The sequence below is a fragment of the Bombyx mandarina genome, chromosome 13 (genome assembly GCF_030267445.1).
Source record: "Bombyx mandarina strain Sakado chromosome 13, ASM3026744v2".
NCBI classification, from domain to species: Eukaryota; Metazoa; Arthropoda; class Insecta; order Lepidoptera; family Bombycidae; genus Bombyx; species Bombyx mandarina.
In genome coordinates, this window is record NC_143220.1 from 8744025 (window position 1) to 8765840 (window position 21816).

The 21816-nt window shown below is 43.9% G+C and overlaps 1 protein-coding gene across 2 annotated transcripts; it reads left to right on the forward strand.

The window, feature by feature from the left end:
- Nucleotides 1-3069: 3069 nt before the first annotated feature.
- LOC114249996 (glycine N-methyltransferase) lies at nucleotides 3070-13622 on the forward strand. 2 transcript variants are annotated; one of them, XM_028183737.2, is made up of 6 exons: nucleotides 3070-3228; nucleotides 5069-5283; nucleotides 7906-8033; nucleotides 9184-9443; nucleotides 12133-12248; nucleotides 13242-13622. In XM_028183737.2, exons 2-6 carry the CDS (start codon nucleotides 5075-5077, stop codon nucleotides 13408-13410), a joined length of 882 nt encoding a protein of 293 aa, XP_028039538.2. In that variant the 5' UTR covers nucleotides 3070-3228; nucleotides 5069-5074; the 3' UTR covers nucleotides 13411-13622. The 2 variants fall into 2 exon arrangements, with proteins under 2 accessions (XP_028039538.2, XP_089588524.1); XM_089732398.1 differs by having other exon boundaries at nucleotides 3216-3333.
- Nucleotides 13623-21816: the final 8194 nt, after the last annotated feature.

The following is a 21816-nucleotide window of genomic DNA, read 5'->3' on the forward strand; positions in this document are numbered from 1 at the left end:
TCTGCCGTGAAGCAGTAATGCGTTTCGGTTTGAAGGGTGGGGCAGCCGTTTAACTATACTGAGACCTAAGAACTTATATCTCAAGGTGGGTGGCGCAGTTACGTTGTAGATGTTTATGGGCTTCAGTAACCACTTAACACCAGGTGGGCTGTGAGCTCGTCTACTCATCTAAGCAATAAAAAAAAGCACACTGGTAGACAAAAGAGTTCATTCATATACGCAAAAAATAGGTGCCGTTGTACTACTGTTATTGCTGATATCCATGAATGACCATGACAATTCACCATCAGGTGGCCCGTAGATTCAGCAAATGAAGCCAGTAGCTTCAATCCACTCAATCACATTATTATCTAAGGGTCGACGGCGGCATTTTTACCATTAACAGAGCAACCGTCTCACAATATTATGTAAGACTAGCTGTACCCGTCCGCTTCGCTGGGCATTTAAAGTTAACATAATTATTTCTCACCCCCTTAAAGATTTTCATAATTAACGCCCCCGCAACTGGTGTAGGGAGTCCAACACTCATATAAATATTAGCCTATCCATTAAGTACATGTATTTTCTACATGGATACCAAGTTTCAAGTAAATCGGATGCATGGTTCAGTAGGTATAACGGAACATCCGTAAAAACCACTGTAGATTTATATATCTATACTAAATATATAATTAAAATCGAAAAACTAGATTCTGAGGTTATGACCTTTTTCAAATCAGAAGTGATTGATTAATTCTACGAAGACAGCTAGAGCTCTATGTCTGCTCTACATCAATATTATCACATCAACATAAATCAGTGAAAACCAGTTTGATCTGGCTGTTACGTTAAGTGAACTGACGAAGCGAATTCATGTATGTCTAATTAATTACATACGCAGCCACAACACATTGTACCAATACTATGGTGCTTTAATTAAGTCGATCTTTTAATTCAATTAATTGATTGCCTCGGTATTCTATTGGCCGTGACTATTGGCAGTATCTGTAATAAAGTAGGTATAGGTGTATTTTCGAGGTCTGAATTAATGTTTTCTTATGATACATCAACCTATACTTTTTTTTCCTACCTATGCTGATAGCCTTGAGAGGCTATTTCAGCTTCTCCTTGACGTGTAGGTGAGCTCACGGGGCTGAAACCAGACTGTTGCTAACACTGGCCTTAGTAAGAGCAGTGCTTCGCACAATCTACCGACGGGTCGGAAACGCGACCCACTGAAAGAATCCGGCGAGAAACTCAGTGGGCAACCCATACAAGAAGATTCCGATACACATAACAGTTTTATAGTATAACGGCTGCCCTACCCTAAAATTCAAAACCCATTACTGCTTCAGGGTAGAAACGAGCGGAGTGGTGGTACCCACTCATGCGGACTCACGAGATGCCCTACCTCCGGCAATTACGCAAATTAATTTTTTTACGGATTTGATTTTTAATTATCAATTCTTTTTTCTTTCTTTCATTTCTTCACCGTGGAAGTCATTCGTGAATATTTACTTGTTCGACCGCGACGGGGTAACGCAAAGCCACCATCGCCCGAAACATGTCTTGTCGGATCCCCCGCATTCACTCTCGGTGCTTTTAGGCCCCTTACAAGCCCCTCTCAAGCTTCAAGCGGTCACCGTCCTCGTCGATTACGACGAAGAATCCGAAGAGCGAACTGACCCATAGACAGCCCACTGAGTTTCTCGTCGGATCTACTCAGTGGATCGGGATTCCGATTGAAAATCTCTGAGCACGTGCTTGCGGTCTGCTTGGCACGGGAGTGGCAGTACCTTGACTAGCAAAAGTCAATTGGCGATTTTCCCCTTACGGAAAGGAATATAAAAAAAAAATATCCACCTGATTAATCGACAACAGGTTTTAAAATGAACTTAACAATAAACAATTAACAGAAAACGCTTGATTCATTGGCCCTATTGTCTCCTTTTGAAAGCCTTTTAATTGCGGTCACAACATCAGCGCAGTACCTATAGCTTCCTCTAGACTACAGAAGCCAAAGACTGTCTTCGAATCAGAATGCCTACACGACTGCCTGAGGGATTAACAGATCTCTTTTAATGAACTTAAATCGTCACATGTATCTACTTAGTTAACAAAACGTTTATTTCGGAAACAAAGATACGTGACTTGATTACATAACTTAGCTATATGTATATGTGAACACAATTTTATCGGTTGCATTACACTCTCGCAAGAGATTAGGTGCTTTAGTAATAATAATTGTTACATAAAAAATAGGTTTTTATTTTGATAGAGTATTTTTAAATATTTTGTAAAGGTATGCAATAAAAAAATGCAATAGGCTAGTGTTCGGCCAACCTCGTATCATATGGCTACAGGAGTCCATATCGAAAAACCTATTTTTCGAAATGAGGTCTAAACACATAGCTGTGGGTCTAAATCTCAATTAGATAGTATAATGCACAGGTGTAATGGCTTTTCCGTCCTTCAAACCAAAACACATTACTCTTTCGCGGTGGAAATAGTTTGCGTAGTTTTTTTTTAATATCAGCGGTTGTTATTAATTTTAGTTTATATACTTATCGCTCATCTTAGATATTAAACAAAAATATATAAAAACTAACAAACAAACTGAAAAGAAAACTATAGTAATTTTAATTCGGCATTAATCGAGACATTATACAAAAAAGGAAAAATCATTAGATAACAATCATTTAAACTTTACACAAAAAAGTATTTTTTATTTGTAGACGGAATAAATTTTATTTAAACAGCGTCAATTTTTTATGTATTTTATGCAAGAAAAATAACGTTTTACGAAAATAATAACTACAATATGTGTATTTGATAGACACAATGTCCAATTTCACAATGTGCCATCAACTTAACTAGAAAGAGTGGAATACTGTGTTACAATTAGTGTTATTTTAGTAGTATTTTTACAGCATATAGTCTACAGTGGATGCTTTGGAAAGTGATGGCTTTATTTTGAAAATCAACAAATATTTGATTGCACAAAAAAGTGGACTAGTTTATTAAATCGTCCAAGGAATCGTGTCGTATGATGAATTTCATCCGCGTATTAGTGGCGTGTTGCGTGTGCTATATTGTTGTAATAATGTTAGATAACGCGTGTTGGGTTATGAGTGCTTCAGACGAGTGCACGAGGAGAATGACTTAGTTATTTTATGTTGACAGTCGCTACAAAGCTCGCAGTCGCTTAGTCTCGCCACAGAAGCGCAACGGGCGCGTGTCAACGCATTTGTGAGTTTGTTTTTTAAAAAAAACCCACTACAAACAAAATAAAATAGTAGCTTAGTAAATGATTCTGAACAGCTGATCGATTCCGCCGCTTTAAATAAAATAAAAGTTGGTAACAAACGCTAAAACTAAAGCTCGTATAGTCTTCATTTTGATCATTTTACTAAACGTTAGTGATATTTTTTCCAATTGCTTGTCTTGCTCTCAGTAATGGTATTTTATTTTATTATCCTGTGCACTTATGGCAATTTGAGTGACAACGAGTTTTATGCAAAGTTTGAATGCAACTAATTTATCGAAGTCATGTTTTACTGTTAAGCTATTTTAAAGTACTTTGATTATTTCTTTGATTATAATTTATACTTCGATAATCAAATTGGATGAGAAGAGCCGAAGACCGGGCTCAGTGGTGTGGATTGGGAGAGACCTATGCCCAGCAGTGGACGACTCTGGGCTGATGATGATGATTATTATTTCCTAAGATTCAGCTTTACATATCTGCATAAAAATACGCTCGAAAAACATTACCCTTCTTCGATAGTCCGGTAAATGATCGAATGCTACGCACGGGAATGACCATGGATGAATTCGATTTAAAATAATGCGTTTATTGAAAAATACAATTTTAATCGTGATATAAACACTTATTTTACAAACTTAAAGTTTTTTAATGAGATACGGGATGCTCTAATTCCTTTTCCGCAAACTGTGTGTTGAAATGTGTATGGCAAACGTGAACATTGACGTCATTGTTTAATACAGCGCGCCATACTTGGAAGATTACAACTTAGGTTTTGTTGGTCAGAGCCGTATCTACCATTGGTTTTTATTAGATAATATCAATAGCAGTGAACGTGCTTTTTTTCATATTTTCATTTATTGTAAAAACATGTATATTTAGTTGCACACAATGACATAATGTATTTATTTACAATGAACGTGTTTAAAGATTCGATTTGATTCGTTGTTGCGTCATTAAAATTAGAAACGTCGTTTGCGTCGCCGGCAACTTATGTGAAACTTTTAAGAAATTTTCGTTTTTTTTTCTATAATGAGTAAGTTTGATTGGAAGAGCTCACGGCCCTATCTAACTATTTGATCAGAAAAATGCTTGGAAGATACGAGGTCACGAAGACTTCATAAGTTATTGAAATGAAAAAGAAATAATGTAAATTTTTTTTTGTCGAATATCTCCAAGTATTCACTCTGCATTTGGACTCTTTGATTGAATCCCTTCGCAAAATTCTAGCATTCAAGTCTCCTCACCTCTCTTTTGATTTATTTAATAGAGATACACAGAGTCCTACGACGATGCACTGTGTTTTGGTTATTACTGGCACTGTCAGTGCATTTGTGACGGTAACCGCGTGCTGTTAGTCCCTTTTCATATGTACATACACATCGACCGCAAGAGGATCAGGTCTACCAAAGATGTGATACAGTAGTGATTCCGTTTTAAAATAACAAGATTCCATTTCTTTCGTCTCTCGAATTTTTCAAATTGAATTTTTAAAGTTCTGAATCATTTCAATGTAGTCTAATTAAGCGTCTATTAAATGACAATTTTTTTTTGAAACTGCTTATCTAATTTCTAACTTACAGCCTTACGCTCGACTCCCTGATAAAATAACATAAAACACAGGGACATAAATATTTTTATCTGTATAAAAATAAATACACAGTAACTATACCTAAAAGTTTTACAATGTCTACATCTGATTTGAAAACGATACGACTGTTTTTCACGACACTGTCGTCGTATCGTTACCGAGCGCATGTGGGAGGGGATTCGCCAAAAGAATTGTTAGCCAGTCATGTCTCAATGATGCTGTTGCCTTTGCAGTAAATTATGGCAGCGGACCAGGTATTCCACTCGCGTTCCTTGGGTATTCCCTCCGAGGGTGTAAAAGATCAGTACGCTGACGGCAAAGCGGCAAAAACATGGAACAAGTTCATCGGAGATAGTAATCAAAGAACGCAGAACTACAAAGACTTCTTGATCGGTCTTTTGAAGAACAACGGCTGCAAGACTGTTTTGGACGCCGCTTGTGGTACTGGGTGAGTAGATCTCTTTGTTTTTTAGGAAGCTGAGTTTACTGGTGATCCGAAGGCCCTTCCGGTTTCACCAGCACAGGTGGGCGAGCAAAGCCTCAGCTAGGAAGGGTGGGATTTGCTAACTGCCTGAGCGCCTCCAAAGGAGACCTAAGAAATCAAGAGCAGCTGCTTCGCGAATGAACCTACTACCGGATCGGAATCGCGACCCGCTGAAAAGATCCGACGAGAAACTCAGCGGGCTGATGCATGGCTTAGGTTGCACGTCATACTCTTAGCCGAGTTCGGCGAGGACGGTTACCGGGGTCCCTAAGCCTGGTGTGTTAAGTACATCTTATAAGTAGACAAATTACACTGTTTTTTTAACTAAACCCTTTCCTGTCTCCACAAAATATTTACGTTACTAGGGTCACTTGTAAACGATTAGGTATGCCATGGTTATGTACGGGCAGATATTCTTTCTAATACTTGTTCACGAATGTCGTCGCATGGTCAAATTGAACCGGTAGAATTCATATAATTCGTAGGCGGCACGGCACGGGCCTGTGCGATTCAGTACCACAGTCCGTCTACTGCGCAAAGAACTAAGCTGTTCGTATGATAGACGCTATTTAATTTCAAAAGCTATGATAACTACGAACTCGTAACTTTGCGGCAGCATTAATATCGTGGTCTCTATAGACTACGATAATAGTTACTACCCAACAACAAATTAACGCTGATAAAATAAACTTCTCAATAAATAAATAATATTCGACCAAGTGATCGAACAATTTATGAATTTGAAGTTATGTGTTTCGTAATTAACAGTTTACTTGTTTGTTTCTGATTTATATCTCTCGTGTGTTCATTGACCTTGACCGCGAATAATCTGCCACGTCTTTGAATGCTATCATCTTATTTGGATGTCACACTTGGAAAAATTACGTAAACCTTATTTGGACAGAAATTTGTATTTGTCAAAAATGAAGTATCGATTTTACCTTAAATCAAACTGTTGACAGCTTACTGTGGATACTATTCACTAAGATCCTGCTATTAACTATGACAATATCTAAATAGCTAAAAATCAGAAAATCCCGAATAGCTAGTTAAGTAATATTTTTTTGCTTAGTCTGTTAAACGAGCTCACGGCCCACCTGGTATTAAGTGGTCACCCATAGAAATGAACAACCTAAATGCTGCTACCCACCTTGAGACATGAAGTCTAAGTCCCCGTTCAATAATAAAAAGGCTGTCCTATTTTAAACCGTAATGCATCACGGCAGAAATAGGCGGGGTGGTAGTACCTACCAGTGCGGACTGAAAATATGTCTTCCACCTAGAATACGTTGAAAATTTCAACCTTATATATTAAGGTGAGTGGTAAAATTCACTCTGTGATGTGCGTGTGTTCCGATAGCCAGTTAATATCAGGTGGAGAGTGAGCCCGTTCACACAGATATGCAGTTAAAAAGACACAATCAGACGCACGAACCTAAAAAAATAATTAAATTTTTGCTAATTGTTCTCCGATCGCTGGTCTACACACATCACAACACTGCTGTTACCACGTTACCTAACTGTTCCAATATTATTATAAATTATTTGGATAATCGTGATAAGGCACTCCGGTGCTCAGCTGAAGTCATGTCAACTTTTATCTGTCAACAACAACGTTGTCAGCAGCGGGTCACGAGATAGTGCGTGACCCTTCTGACGAAATCGATGTTATCATTGTTCATCGTTTACATAATTAACTTAAGGGAAACATGCGCTTCGAGAGATTGACGAATGAACTAATTGATGAATCCGCGAATGCATTTATTTGGTAGGAGAATAGTAACATTGTAGTACTTAATAAATCATTTATGTTAGTCAAATTACGCTCTGAGGAATTATGTCAGGAGATTCCATCATCCACCATCGGGCGAATAGATATGCTTATTTCCTGTGATACTGCATTATCTAATGCGTTTTCTAAAATTATATTTTTTCTCCTACCTACGCCGAAAATTTCGGTTTTCCTCCCGCTGTACAGGGAAGAAAGTGTAACTTTTCCGCCCTGGGTACTGAAAAGTGCGCATGCGCGTTAGTGTCTACGTCTGCTCTCACGCACCTAAAATTCTCCGCCATTGTTGTGCTCGGGTAATTTGCAATATTGTGTTTAGTGTAAAAGTGAAATAAACAAAAGGCAATAAAATTTAATACTGAAGTTTTAAACAAAGATGAGTTCATCAGACAGTTCTTATTCAATTAGTAGAAGTTTATTTAAAAATAAAAAAACAGCTCAATTGTTTCTTATGTAGGCCTGGTAGGAGAAAAAAAGTATGTGCACCGCGGGAAAAAGTAGGACATCTCATCCCTATCCCATCAATGTACTATTGCCTGCATCGCGTCTCTGAACTCCTCTTCCCCGTCCATTGACGCCATGCCTGTCTCCTTCTCAAGCCATGGACTTTATATAACTGCAGGGTGGTGTATTCATGTATGGAATCTGTAGGCTGTATAGTCTTATCATCTACGATTCTTGAAAGTCCTATCGCTAGATCACGAGTGTGGTGGCTTATTTTCTGCCAGTAGATATCATATCCTTCAACGTAAGCCTTGCCGTACAAAAATTATGTTCGTTCGTTTTATTGCTTTCAGGATAGACTCCATGATGCTGGTGAATGAAGGTTTTAAAGTGGTGTCGGTTGATGCTTCGGACAAGATGTTGAAGCACGCTCTCAAAGCTCGCTGGGAGAAGAGAAAGAACCCCAAATATGATGATTGGGGTGAGTTTTATTTAAGAATTTAAAGGCAAAACAAAATTCCACGTAAAAAGCGTCGGCGACCATATAAGTAAAATATAACTCGAGTTGCGAGTCCTGAAACAAAAATCTCCTCTTGCCCAAAATTTCCAAGTAAGTGCATATCTCATACGTGTTAAAGAACGACTCCGATGATTGAAGTACAAATTGTTGTCTTTCTTTTTTTATTGCGTAGATTGGTGGACGAGCCCACCTGGAGTTAAGTGGTTACTGGAGCCCATAGGCCCAGGAAAGGTAGATGGCAAACGTCCCAGAGACCGCAGTTCCACGAGATGGTCAGACCAAATACGATCTTCTTTAAGCATCAACTTCCACAATGCCCTTCATGAAGTTAAGGATCGCAGCAGATGGAGGGAAATCGTACGGGAGAAACTGATGCAGCGCGGGAGTCACGACCCTCAGTAATGAGGAAAACGACGCGAGGAGGAGGAGGAGCCCATAGACATCTACAACGTAAATGCGCCGCCCACCTTGAGACATAAGTTTTAAGGTCTCAGTATAGTTACAACGGCTGCCCCACTCTTCAAACCGAAACGCATTACTGCTTCACGGCAGAAACAGAAAGGATGGTGCAGACTCACAAGAGCTCCTACCATCAGTAATTACGCAAATTATAATTTTACGGGTTTGATTTTTATTACACGATATTATTCCTTCACCGTGGAGGTCAATCGTGAACATTTCTTAAGTACGTATTTCATTGGAAAAATCGGTACTGGCCGGGATTCGAACACCGTTGCATCGCAAGATACAAATGCACCGGACGTCTTGTCTATTAGACCAAGACGACTTCGAAACTGTGGAAATAAATGGCTCTTAGATTAGCTTTGCGGCACGCACGTGTGCTTACCAACATCCTGGATTTTTTGCTGCAAAGCACTCATTTGTTCCTATTGAAGGAGTAGACCAGTCACTGTTACAGTGCTATTGAAACTTCTACCTCATAACTCAAGTTGGATTCGACCTCATGTCTCAAGCCAGCATTTAGGCTGTGAAGTCTGTGGACTCTAGCCACTACTTAAAATCTATTTTCTATTAACTAACTAACTAATAACATCTACGCTCCAGTTTTGAGACACGCATCATACGTACTTAGTCGTATTTTTCATTCCAGTCATAGAAGAAGCCAACTGGGAGACACTGCCGCAAGACATCGAGACGTTTCTACCAGATACCCAGTTCGACGCCGTCATATGTCTCGGGAACTCGTTCGCCCATTTGTTGGATGAGTACGGAGACCAAAGGATGCAGAAGCTGTGTCTGAGCAACTTCGCGAAATGCCTGAAGCCAGGCGGCCTCCTGTTTATCGACCACAGGAATTATGACGCGATGATCAACACTGGAGCCACTCCGGGGCATTCAATTTATTATAATGTAAGTCCAGGGTACATAGGCGGCACTGAAAATTTCTGGAATTAACGAAGTGACACAACATTACTATTTAAAAATGTATTTATTGCTTTTCGAAGTATTCTCCGCGAAATTTGACACATTTTTCCATACGATGGAACCAATCATTGAAGCAACCATTCCATTCGGAGGTTGGGGTCTCCAAAATGGCCGTTTTGTAGGCGTCCACAGCTTCTTTAGGTGATGAAAATCTCTGTCCACGCAATTTATTCTTTATTTTAGGGAAAGTATAGAAATCATTAGGGCTTTGGTCGAAGCTGTACGGCGGATGGTCTAATAATTCTATGTTTTCTTGCTCTAAAAACTCTTTTGTTCTGTGCGCGGTGTGAGAACTCGCATTGTCGTGATGGAGGATGATGCGGCGGTTGCAGTTCTCTTTACGGAGTTCAGAAACGACCTGTGGCAAACAAATGCTAGCATACCATTCTGCATTAACCGTTCTTTGTCCCTCAAGAGGAATAGTCGTAACATGGCCGGTTTTGGAGACAAACGTGGCCACCACCGTTTTTTTTGCAACACTCCGTGAACGAACAATTTTTGTTGGCTTTAACTCATTTTCGAACACCCAAACTCATGACTGGTTTTTTGTTTCGGGTTCGTACGCGTATATCCAGGATTCGTCACCTGATACAATGTTGTAAACACATTTGAGGATCTTGAGTGGAATCTTTCGAGAGTTCTGACGCACCAAGTAACGCGAGCCGCTTTTTGCTCTTCACAGAGCGAATGCGGTATCCATCGGGAAAACAACTTTTTTACACCTAATTGTTCATGCAAGATTATTTGTATTCGATTCATGCCAATGTCTAAAGTTGCCTGAATTTCGCGGTATGTCACATGTCGATCTTCCTCAATCAGCTTACGCACAGCATCAACTTTTTCTTGGGTGACTGCAGTTTTTGGACGACCTTGACGGGGATCATCACTGAGCTTGACACGTCCACGTTGAAACTCAGCAAACCAGCGATAAATTGTGGTTTTGGATGGGGCTTCATCACCAAATGCAGAAATCATCCGGTCAACACACTGTTTTTGTGTTAAACAACTTCGAAAGTCGTAATAAATCATCGCTCTTGAATTTTCTCGAGTCAATTCCATTTTCTCAACGACTAAACAAGTTTGACAAAACCTCGTGACAAGACCGAGAATCTTTTATTAAATAAATGAATGGTATTCGATTTTTAAAACCAAGGAGTTTTCAATTACTTTTCGTTACTATACTTGAGACCTTAGAACTTGTATCTCAAGGTGGATGGCGCATTTACGTTGTGGATGTCTATGGGCTCCAGTAACCACTTAACATCAGGTGGGCTGTGAGCTCGTCCACCCATCTAAGCAAAAAAAAAAAAAAAAAATTAAAAAGGTTTTAATATGACAGGTTTGGTTGTCGTTGGTGGTGGTGGTAAGGTCACCAGTGCCGGGCGGCACAATAACGAGTCCGTAATTGGATGGACAGTTTATTTCCAATCTCAAATAGTATAGCGATATTTAGAAGGAGAAATTACGGAGTACAGAAGGCACAGATAAAGCGGTAGCAAGTTCAAACACAATAATACAAAATAGACGAAAGCAATAAATCGTAACGAAGCAACAGAGTACGCGTAAGTCGAGGAGTGACACAGTCTTAGCGTAGCGTTGATCAAACCCGACTGGCCGCGAGCGGCGGCCGAGTCGTGGCGCAGGCGACGACCAGTACGTACGCAGTTATACATAGTCGGGGTCTTTGCCGCATACTAGCGGTTGCGCCCGACTATGCTTGTGTAAATAATATAATTTTGAGTAGTGTTGTGAATGTATGATTGTTTGGCGTATTTATGTACTGTATGAGAGTGTGTTATAGAATACGTAATTAAATATGATATAATATTAAATATTGAGTAGGTGTGCAATGTAAATTAATAAATAATATGAACTAATATACATAAATATAGTAGAAACACCTACAACAGGAACAGTGGAAATATTCCATTCCCGATTATTTTAGTGCAGCCCTCGTACAAAGACCTAACTGACTACGGAAAAGTCAAAGAAGGAGTTGGATATCACGGTAACGATAATTTGCGTATTTACTGGTGGTAGGGCCTCTTGTGAGTCCGCACGAGTAGGTACCACCATCCTGCCTATTTCTGCCGCAAAGCAGTAATGCATTTCTATACTTGTAACTATACTTGAGACCTTAGAACTTATATCTCAAGGTGGGTGGCGCATTTATGTTGTGGATGTCTATGGGCTCCAGTAACCACTTAACACCAGGTGGGTTGTGAGCTCGTCCACCCATCTAAGCAATAAAAAAAATTTTCATTTTACTATTGCATTCCCTGGCACCAAAGCAAATATCCTTCCTGAAACCACTGCTCTGACCTGCAGTGTGTTTCGCAAAATTTGCATCGTAAAAGCGGCACATCTCAAGCGGTAAGACTAGTATTTCTTGAAAAGATAACTTTGAGAAAAGCGCTCCATTGTACAGTGGCTTGGCTGTGCCATTGCTACTGTTGATATCCACGAGCAACGCTAACCACACTTTTTATTGCAGCAGTGAAAATCTTACAAGTCAGCTACATGTCCTCTAGTTAGTTATGTTACGTGCTGTGTGCCATTTATCTCCACGTCTAACATAGATAGCGTTACTAACGTAAATTTTAATACCTTCCAGTGCAAATACCCGGTTGATATCAAGACCTCGGTTCTGGTCGTACGAGGTAGAGCTGAACTCGTCGCATTAGACTACTGCATAGATACTTCAAACGATGGGAGCAAACAGGAAAAGAGGTGAGAACCTATATTACTGTATTAATATAATTGAAATTAGGCTAGTCTAATTGAGACTATTTTTTATTTATTTTTCTCCTACCTATGCTGATAGCTTCGAGAGGCTATTTCAGCTTCACCCTAATGTGTAGGTTAGCTCACGGGGCTCAAACCGGAAGTGTTGCTAACACGAACCCTAGCCAGAACAGTGCTTCGCAGAATCTACCACCGAATCGGAAACTCGATTCACTGAGAAGCTCCGGCGAGAAACTCTGAGCTAGGAGGCTTTTGAGTATTATATGTTCAAGTGATCTATTATGGGTTGACATGACCCAAACAACACTACAGTGACAATATTACAAAATTTTAATAATTTGTTAAATACGGCTAGCGAGACGCAAAGGAATTCTCCAAATGCTACATACAATATCTACATACATTGAAACATTCGATGAAAAACAGTTTGTGTGTTATGTAGGGATTTTCAATAGTTCGTAGTTAATAAAGTCGTCGTGGCTTAAAAGATAAGACGTCCGGTGCATTCGTGTGAGCGATACACCGGTGTTCGAATCCCGGCGGCAGTACAGGCGGGTACTAATTTTTCTGATGAAATACGTACTCAACAAATGTTCACAATTGACTTCCACGGTGAGGGAATAACATCGTGTAAAAAATCAAACCTGCAAAATTATAATTTGCGTAATTACTGGTGGTAGGGCCTCTTGTGAGTCCGCATGGATAGGTACCACCGCCTTGCTTATTTCTACCGTGAAGCAGTAATGCGTTTCGGTTTGAAGGGTGGAGCAGCCGTTGTAACTATACTTGAGACCTTAGAACTTATATCTCAAGGTGCGTGGCGCATTAACGTCGTAGATGGCTATGGGCTCCAGTAACCACTTAACCACAGGTAGGCTGTCAGCTCTTCCAACCATCTAAGCAATAAAAAAATATAATAATAATAGAATTTACATCTGGTACACATTTATTCTCTATGTATTTATTCCCCGAATCCAGTGAGTTCCGTCTATGCTACTACCCACACAAGCTATCAACATTCACGAGCATGCTGGACGAGGCATTCGACAACCGAGCCCGGCACCACATCTACGGAGACTTCCAGCCGCTGGACAAGGTCCCCGTTCCTGCCTTCTACATACACGTCATGCAAAAGGCTAAAAATTAAACAATAATTTGCATCTGAAAATGATCCGTGTTTCCAACACTTTTAAGGAAAATTTGTTTAGCTTAAAGTAGATTCTAGGATCTGTTTAGATCAACGTCAATTTTAAATTCTTTTGATTTAAGACTGATTGGAAATAATTTTGATTTACTTTTTTATTTCGCTGTAATACTTACATGGCATTAAATAATTTAAAATAAACTGTTGACAAACTGCTTTTTAGTTTTCATCCTGAAAAATCTATTGCCTACCTATGTGTGTTCAACATGAGTCGCATTTATCACAAATTACTATTGCTTCACACTGACTAACTTAATCAATTTAGTATGATACATGGGGGTTGCTTTAAGAAATTATTGGAGATGATTCCGTCACCACATTTTGCCATCAGACCGCCCGTCGCCGGAGCAAAGTTCATCCACATTACCTGGAACCGCTGCGTTCATTCACAGTGTGTTTCCAGAGTTCTCTTTTGTCACGCACCGGTGTTTCTTAAGCGTCATGACGTGTCCTTCTTCAAACGAGGTCTGGGAGAGTAACCAGCGGTAGGCAGCGACTTGACTGTGTCTCTGATATAGCTGACGTCCATGAGACGATAACCTCTCGTTATTAGGTCGGCTGCTCGTTTTTATTTTTATATTTTATTGCATAGATGGGTGGACAAGCTCACATCCCACCTGGTGTTGAATGGTTACCGGAGCCCATAGACGTCTACAACGTAAATGCCGTCACCCACCTTGAGATATGAGTTTTAAGGTCTCACTATAGTTATAACGGCTGCCCCGCCCTTCAAACCGAAACGCATTACTGCTTCACGATAGAAATAGGCGGGGTGGTGGTACCTACCCGTGCGGACTCACAAGAGGTCCTACCACCAGTAATTACGTAAATTATAATTTTGCGGATTTGATTTTTATCGCACGATGTTGTTCGTTCTAAGTCGTAGTCAATCGTGAACATTTGTTGCGTACGTATTTCATTAGAAAAATTGGTACCCGCCTGGGATTCAAACACCGTTGCATCGCTCAACACGGAAAGCACCGGACGTCTTATCCTTTAGGCCACGACGACTTCGTATGCCGTCGCGTTATTAAGCTTCAACCTGCCAAACTTATCCTGATGTTGGCAACTATTTTCAATACCGCTATGACGAACTGCATCTTTCCCGCAGTGTGACGTTATCAGCACACATAAGCCGCGTAAAATCCTAAAGATCACCCCGCCAGCTACCGCCTGAGCAGTCCCCTCATGTGTCTTGGCAAATTGTATGAGCGTCTGTTCTGTTTGGATTCCGCTCTGACGCTGGTCGGTCGACGCCTACCGACAAGCACGGTTCACGGTCGTTGTTGTTGGCGTCCAAAATGCTGGGAGTCCTCAACAGAGCGAAGCGGTACTTCACGCCTGCACAAAGGCTTTTGCTTTATAAAGCACAAGTCCGGCCTCGCGTTGAGTACTGCTCCCATCTCTGGGCCGGGGCTCCCAAATACCAGCTTCTTCCATTTGACTCCATACAGAGGAGGGCCGTTCGGATTGTCGATAATCCCGGTCTCACGGATCGTTTGGAACCTCTGGGGCTGCGGAGGGACTTCGGTTCCCTCTGTATTTTGTACCGTTTGTTCCATGGGGAGTGCTCTGAGGAATTGTTCGAGATGATACCGGCATCTCGTTTTTACCATCGCACCACCCGCCACCGGAGTAGAGTTCATCCATACTACCTGGAGCCACTGCGGTCATCCACAGTGCGTTTCCAGAGGTCTTTTTTGCCACGTACCATCCGGCTATGGAATGAGCTCCCCTCCACGGTGTTTCCCGAGCGCTATGACATGTCCTTCTTCAAACGAGGCTTGTGGAGAGTATTAAGCGGTAGGCAGCGGCTTGGCCCTGCCCCTGGCATTGCTGAAGTCCATGGGCGACGGTAACCACTCACCATCAGGTGGGCCGTATGCTCGTCTGACTACAAGGGCAATAAAAAAAAAAAAAAAACGGTACCGTCATTCTAGCGCGTTGTAATATAATGGTGTGAGGTTAGGCCCCCTGCCCGATAAAAAAACAGCCTTATATTGTAAACTTACCTCAAGCATTCACGGGCATTACCTGGACATGGGCGGATGTCACCCGTGGCATCAGCTAACGAGTACGTAACAACCTCAGCACCAATCAATGTTGTAGTATTACGGTATTATGGCACTTTTTGTCATCCCATTTTTTTAAATTCGTATATAAACCAGACCATATTGGATAAAATTTTATTGATTTTGGGCTGTATGCCTTGCTCTTATTTATAGTGTAACGCCAAATGGCGCCACTTTGTACTTCCTTCCTTCTTGTCATCTTTTATTTATGCTGTGTATGAATTGCTAAATAAAAAGAAAACGTTTAAATAGTTCAAAGAAGTGTTGTTTATTAACTTAATCTCAATAGATAAAACCTGTATTTCTTCAATATTAACATATTAAGATAGATAACCTGAATTGGAATTAAAAAACAAGTACGGAAAATTGGTGTCAAAAATTCATTAACTACCTAACATCAGATGCGCCATGGGTTCGGTGTGCTGAATTTGAGATTTTTTTATATTTTATGATTAGGCCTGAGGCCTTTCCAGTTTCACCAGGACAGGTGGGCAAGTAAAGGCTCAGCCAGGAGGGATGGGATTTGCTAACAGCTACCTGAGCGCCTCCGAAGAAGACCTAACAACTCAAAAGCAGCTGCTTCACGAGTGATTCTACTACCGAATTGGAATCGCGATCCACTGAGAAGATCCGTCGAGAAACTCAGCGGGCTGATGCATGTGTTAGGTTGCACGTCGAACTCTTTGTCGAGTTCCATGTTTAGGGTTACCGGGGTCCGTAAGCCTTAGAGCTGAAGGCGTCTAATGCAAAGGTTATTGGATCTGATGGATCCGTAAGGACGTGTCTAGGGCGTCGACGGTGACTGGCTCCTGTCTTATCAGGATTCGGGAAGTAGTCAGTGGCGGCAACGATATGGCGATTATCATGACGCACAGCCTTATTGAAGTAGGGGTTGGTGCTTCCCGCTTCCGTAGGTTTGGGGGTTGGTGCTTCCCGCTTCCGTAGGTTTAAGGGGGTTGGTGCTTCCCGCTTCCGTAGGCTTAACCCGCGTTTCCCTACAAGTGACCCCTGGGTGGTGCTAAACGGGAGCCAAAAACAAAACCGGTGGTAGGACGTAGTTCGACTGGCTGGCGACCACCCTCCAACTAGAGTCCGCCGCCAAATAGCCTAGCTGTGTTCCGGTGTGTGGGTTGGAGAGCCAGTTCTATTCCTTCCCTTTCCCCTTCCTTGTTGGGGGTGAGTCTTGGTGATGCCTGGAACTTGCGGAATAGAAGTGTGTGCGAGCTCGCGGGACGTGACTGGTTGACGGGGGTATAGGGAGATCCAGTGAAACGGTATTCGCCGCCGCCCGCCGGTCAGTAGGAGACCTAAACCCGGGTGTCACTACTAAACTCCGCCCCGGGAAGCTGTCCCGCCAACCGGTGTAAAATCCTGTCGTGCGGTCGCCGTGCCGGAGTCGGAGACCGGAGTGGATCCCGGCGATCGTACGCAGGGTGGACTGGGGGCCCTTCCATGCCCTGCGTCAGTCTCTCACGCAACCCGTGGTTGAACATACACTGTGTTCCGCGCTTTATTCAGGTATTGCCTTGATTTCGCCTCGAACGTCCTACCTCTCCTAATCCCACTCTCCCAACAAAACAAAATTCATGACAGTCCGAAAAAGAAATAGGGTTTTATCGGCGACTCCCCATTCCACATTTAACGTGGATTTCAGCAATGTTAGGGGCCTACATAGCAACCTTGACGCCGTACACCACCACCTTGAGACGGTGCAGCCTGCCCTACTTTTTCTAACGGAGACGCAGATATCTGCTCCGGATGATACCTCATACCTTGAATACCCCGGCTACGTATTGGAGCACAACTTCCTGCGTAAAGCCGGGGTGTGTGTGTATTCGTCCGGGCTGATGTCTGTTGTCGCCGTCTTCGTGGCCTCGAACAACGGGACTTGTCCCTCTTGTGGCTGCACGTAGATCACGGGGGTTGTACCCGAATCTATGTGTGCCTGTACAAGTCCCACAGCAGTGATGCAGGTTCAGCTCTGATAGAGCATGTGCAAGAGGGGACTAACCGCGTGCTTGAGCAGTACCCTTCTGCGGAGGTGGTGGTTCTTGGAGACTTTAACGCTCACCACCAAGAGTGGTTGGGGTCCAGAACCACTGACCTCCCGGGTCGGACTGCCTACGATTTCGCCTTGTCCTACGGCCTCACTCAGCTGGTAACACAGCCCACCCGTGTCCCAGATATTGAGGGGCACGAGCCCTCTCTGTTGGACCTTCTGCTGACCACCGATCCGGCCGGATACAGAGTGGTGGTCGACGCTCCACTTGGATCGTCTGATCACTGCCTTATCCGAGCTGAGATACCAATCTCTCGTCCTGGTCGTCGAACGACGACCGGGTATCGAAGAGTTTGGCGGTATATGTCAGCAGATTGGGATGGATTGCGTGAATTTTACGCATCCTACCCATGGGGGCGGCTCTGCTTTTCCTCTGGTGATCCTGACGTCTGTGCGGACCGACTTAAAAACGTGGTGCTTCGGGGGATGGAATTGTTCATTCCTTCTTCCAAGGTGCCCGTCGGGGCTCGCAGTGGACCCTAGTACAACAATGCCAGTCGGGACGCTGCACGCCTCAAGCGGTCTGCATACGTGGCATGGAATGATGCCAGGAGACGTCGGGATCCTAATACCTCAGAGGAAAGGCGGATATTTTAACGCCGCTTCTAGGTCCTATAAGAGGGCTATTGCCAAGGCCAAGTCAGAGCACGTTGCCAGAATTGGCGAGCGATTGAACAGCTATCCCGTCGGGAGCCGTGCTTTCTGGTCGCTCGCAGCTAAGGCTGCAGAAGGTAACTTCTGCAGGTCTAGTCTCCCACCACTACGCAAGTCCGATGACAGTCTATAGTGCGAAAGAGAAGGCTGACCTTCTGGTCAAACTCTTCGCCTAGAACTCGACCGTGGACGACGGGGGTGCCACACCACCGAACATCCCCCGGTGTAATAGCTCCCTGCCTGAGATCTGCTTCACGCAGTGTGCAGTCAAGCGGGAGCTCCGACTCCATAAGTCGAGTGGGCCAGACGGCATCCCTGCAGTGGTTCTGAAAACGTGCGCCCCTGAGCTGACGCCCGCGCTAACGCGTTTGTATCGCCTCTCTTATTGCACTAATAGGGTTCCGTCTTCATGGAAGACTGCCCACGTCCACCCTATCCCCAAGAAGGGTGACCGGTCGGACCCATCGAGTTATAGGCCTATCGCGATAACTTCCTTGCTTTCCAAGGTGATGGAGCGAATAATAAATATACAACTCCTGAAGTATCTGGAGGATCACCAGCTGATCAGTGACCGACAGTAAGGTTTCCGTCACGGTTGCTCAGCTGGCGATCTTCTTGTATACCTTACTCACAGGTGGGCTGAAGCGTTGGAGAGCAAGGGCGAGGCTCTTGCTGTGAGCCTTGATATCGCGAAGGCCTTCGACAGGGTCTGGTATAGGGCACTTCTATCGAAGTTACCATCTTACGGAATCCCCGAGGGTCTCTGCAAGTGGATCGCTAGCTTCTTGGATGGGCGGAGCATCACGGTCGTTGTAGACGGTGACTGCTCTGGTACCATGACCATTAACGCTGGCGTTTCACAAGGTTCGGTGCTCTCCCCCACGCTTTTCATCCTGTATATCAATGACATGCTGTCTATTGATGGCATGCATTGCTATGCGGATGACAGCACGGGGGATGCGCGATACATCGGCCATCAGAGTCTCTCTCGGATCATGGTGCAAGAGAGACGATCAAAACTTGTGTCTGAAGTGGAGAACTCTCTGGGGCGAGTCTCCGAATGGGGTGAATTGAACTTGGTTCAATTCAACCCGATAAAGACACAAGTTTGCGAGTTCACTGCGAAGAAGGACCCCTTTGTCATGGCGCCGCAATTCCAAGGAGTATCCCTGAAACCTTCCGAGAGTATCGGGATACTTGGGGTCGACATTTCGAGCGATGTCCAGTTTCGGAGTCATTTGGAAGGCAAAGCCAAGTTGGCGTCCAAAATGCTGGGAGTCCTCAACAGAGCCAAGCGGTACTTCACGCCTGGACAAAGACTTTTGCTCTATAAAGCACAAGTCCGGCCTCGCGTGGAGTACTGCTCCCATCTCTGGGCCGGGGCTCCCAAATACAAGCTTCTTCCATTTGACTCCATACAGAAGAGAGCCGTTCGGATTGTCGATAATCCCATTCTCACGGATCGTTTGGAGCCACTGGGTCTGCGGAGGGACTTCGGTTCCCTCTGTATTATGTATCGCATGTTCCATGGGGAGTGCTCTGAGGAATTGTTCGAGATGATACCAACGTCTCGTTTTTACCATCGCACCGCCCGCCACCGGAGTAGAGTTCATCCATACTACCTGGAGCCACTGTGGTCATCCACAGTGCGTTTCCAGAGATCTTTTTTGCCACGTACCATCCGGTTATGGAATGAGCTCCCCTCCACGGTGTTTCCCGAGCGCTATGACATGTCCTTCTTTAAACGAGGCTTGTGGAGAGTATTAAGCGGTAGGCAGCGGCTTGGCTCTGCCCTTGGCATTGCTGAAGTCCATGGGCGACGGTAACCACTCACCATCAGGTGGGTCCTATGCTCGTCTGCCTACAAAGGCATTAAAAAAAAAAAAAAAAACTGACTTCATGTGTTTCCGGATGGATTCGAGGCTCAGGTCGTCGTGTAGGTCAACGTTCGTCACGAACAACGGGGCTCCGACGGCTAGCCTGCAAAAGCGAGATTGTATGGATTGGAGGAGGTCTATGTGTGTGCTGGCCGCGTGAGCGAACACCACACTCGCGAAAGTCATGAAGGGCCCTATGCAAGTTTTGTACAGTGTCACCTTGTTCCGAAGGGACATTTTACCCCGCTTACAGGTCATGGGGTAGAGTCAGCCGCTCTAGAGTTTCCTCGCGATAAGGGACTTGTTGCTATTCGAGTAGTAAACGCTCGTGTCGTCAGCAAATAAGGCTAATTGGGTCGGCCGGGGAATGTCGTTAGTAAACAAACTAAAGCGGAGCGGAGAGAGGACGGAGCCTTGCGGGACTCCAGCCGTGAGCAGTCGCGGTGAGGAGCGGGATCTCTCAACTCGATATCGAAAAGAGCGGTTCGATAAGAAATCCCGTATGATGCGCACGAGACTGTCCGGTACACCCATGTTGAAAAGTTTGAAAATCAAACCGTTGTGCCAGACTTTGTCGAACGCTTTTGTGACGTCGAAGAAGAGAGCTCCCGTGTACAACGGTTTTGGTCGGTTAAGACTTACGAGAATATGCTCCGTGAGACGGTGCACCTCTTGTACGCATGAGTGATTTGCACGAAATCCGAATTTTTCATCGATGAGAATGCCCTTGGATGAGACGAAGTCTCTGAGGCGTTTGTAGAGCAGACGCTCATACAGTTTGCCTAGAGACATGAGGAGGCTAATCGGGCGGTAGCTCGTCGGATGATTTTTGGGTTTACCGGGTTTATGCATGCCGATAGCATCCGCTTCTTTCCAAACCGCGGGATAGATACAGTTCGTCATTGAGGCATTGAAAATAGATGCCAACATCACGATGAGTTGGGCGGGTTTTTTTTTTTTTTATTGCCATTGTAGGCAGACGAGCATACGGCCCACCTGATGGTGAGTGGTTACCGTCGCCCATGGACTTCAGCAATGCCAGGGGCAGAGCCAAGCCGCTGCCTACCGCTTAATACTCTAGAAGCTTAATAACGTGGTTAGATATACCGTCGGAGCCAGGAGCGTTGCGAGGACTTACAGGCGGGTGCAGATGCTTCAGAGGCCGCAGAAGATGGCGCGACGGAAACTGCAATGCACGATGCTAGAATTTTGCGAGCTAGTATTGGAGACATAGGAACGGCGGGCGCGACGGACACCGCGAAAAAACTCGCGGTGCGCTATAAGCTAAAATCTCCTATGAGATCGACGGGTAGTTTTCGCAGATGAATCCCGCGAGCAAAGCGTTGGTCGATTCCATCGCTGTGTGCCTAGGGGGGCTGCCTGGGGCAGCCGCTTAAACACGCGAGCCTTGTTGTGAGGTCCCAACGACGTCGGTGGCGTTTGGATTACCGAGCGTTTGAAATTACTTTGAACAACCGACCGACTACGATAGAAGGATTCCAGGAATTCTAAAGATGGCTCTATTGTTCCCGGGCGGTAACGGATCGCAATTAGGCGCATGTAAAAATTTCCGAGAAAGACTTGAGCGGCAGATGTGCCACGAACAATGATCGGGCGATCGAGTGGTTTGTGGGTACGTCCGTGCGCGGCGGTTACATTGGTCTGAAAGAATTTAAGATACAGTGTT

Excerpts from the sequence above, each read along its gene's own strand:
- LOC114249996 (XM_028183737.2), top strand. The coding sequence starts at position 5,075 with ATGGCAGCGGACCAGGTATTCCACTCGCGTTCCTTGGGTATTCCCTCC. Across the intron at positions 5,284-7,905 it reads GACGCCGCTTGTGGTACTGG|GATAGACTCCATGATGCTGG; the intron begins GTGAGTAGATCT and ends TATTGCTTTCAG. Across the intron at positions 9,444-12,132 it reads GGCATTCAATTTATTATAAT|TGCAAATACCCGGTTGATAT; the intron begins GTAAGTCCAGGG and ends AATACCTTCCAG.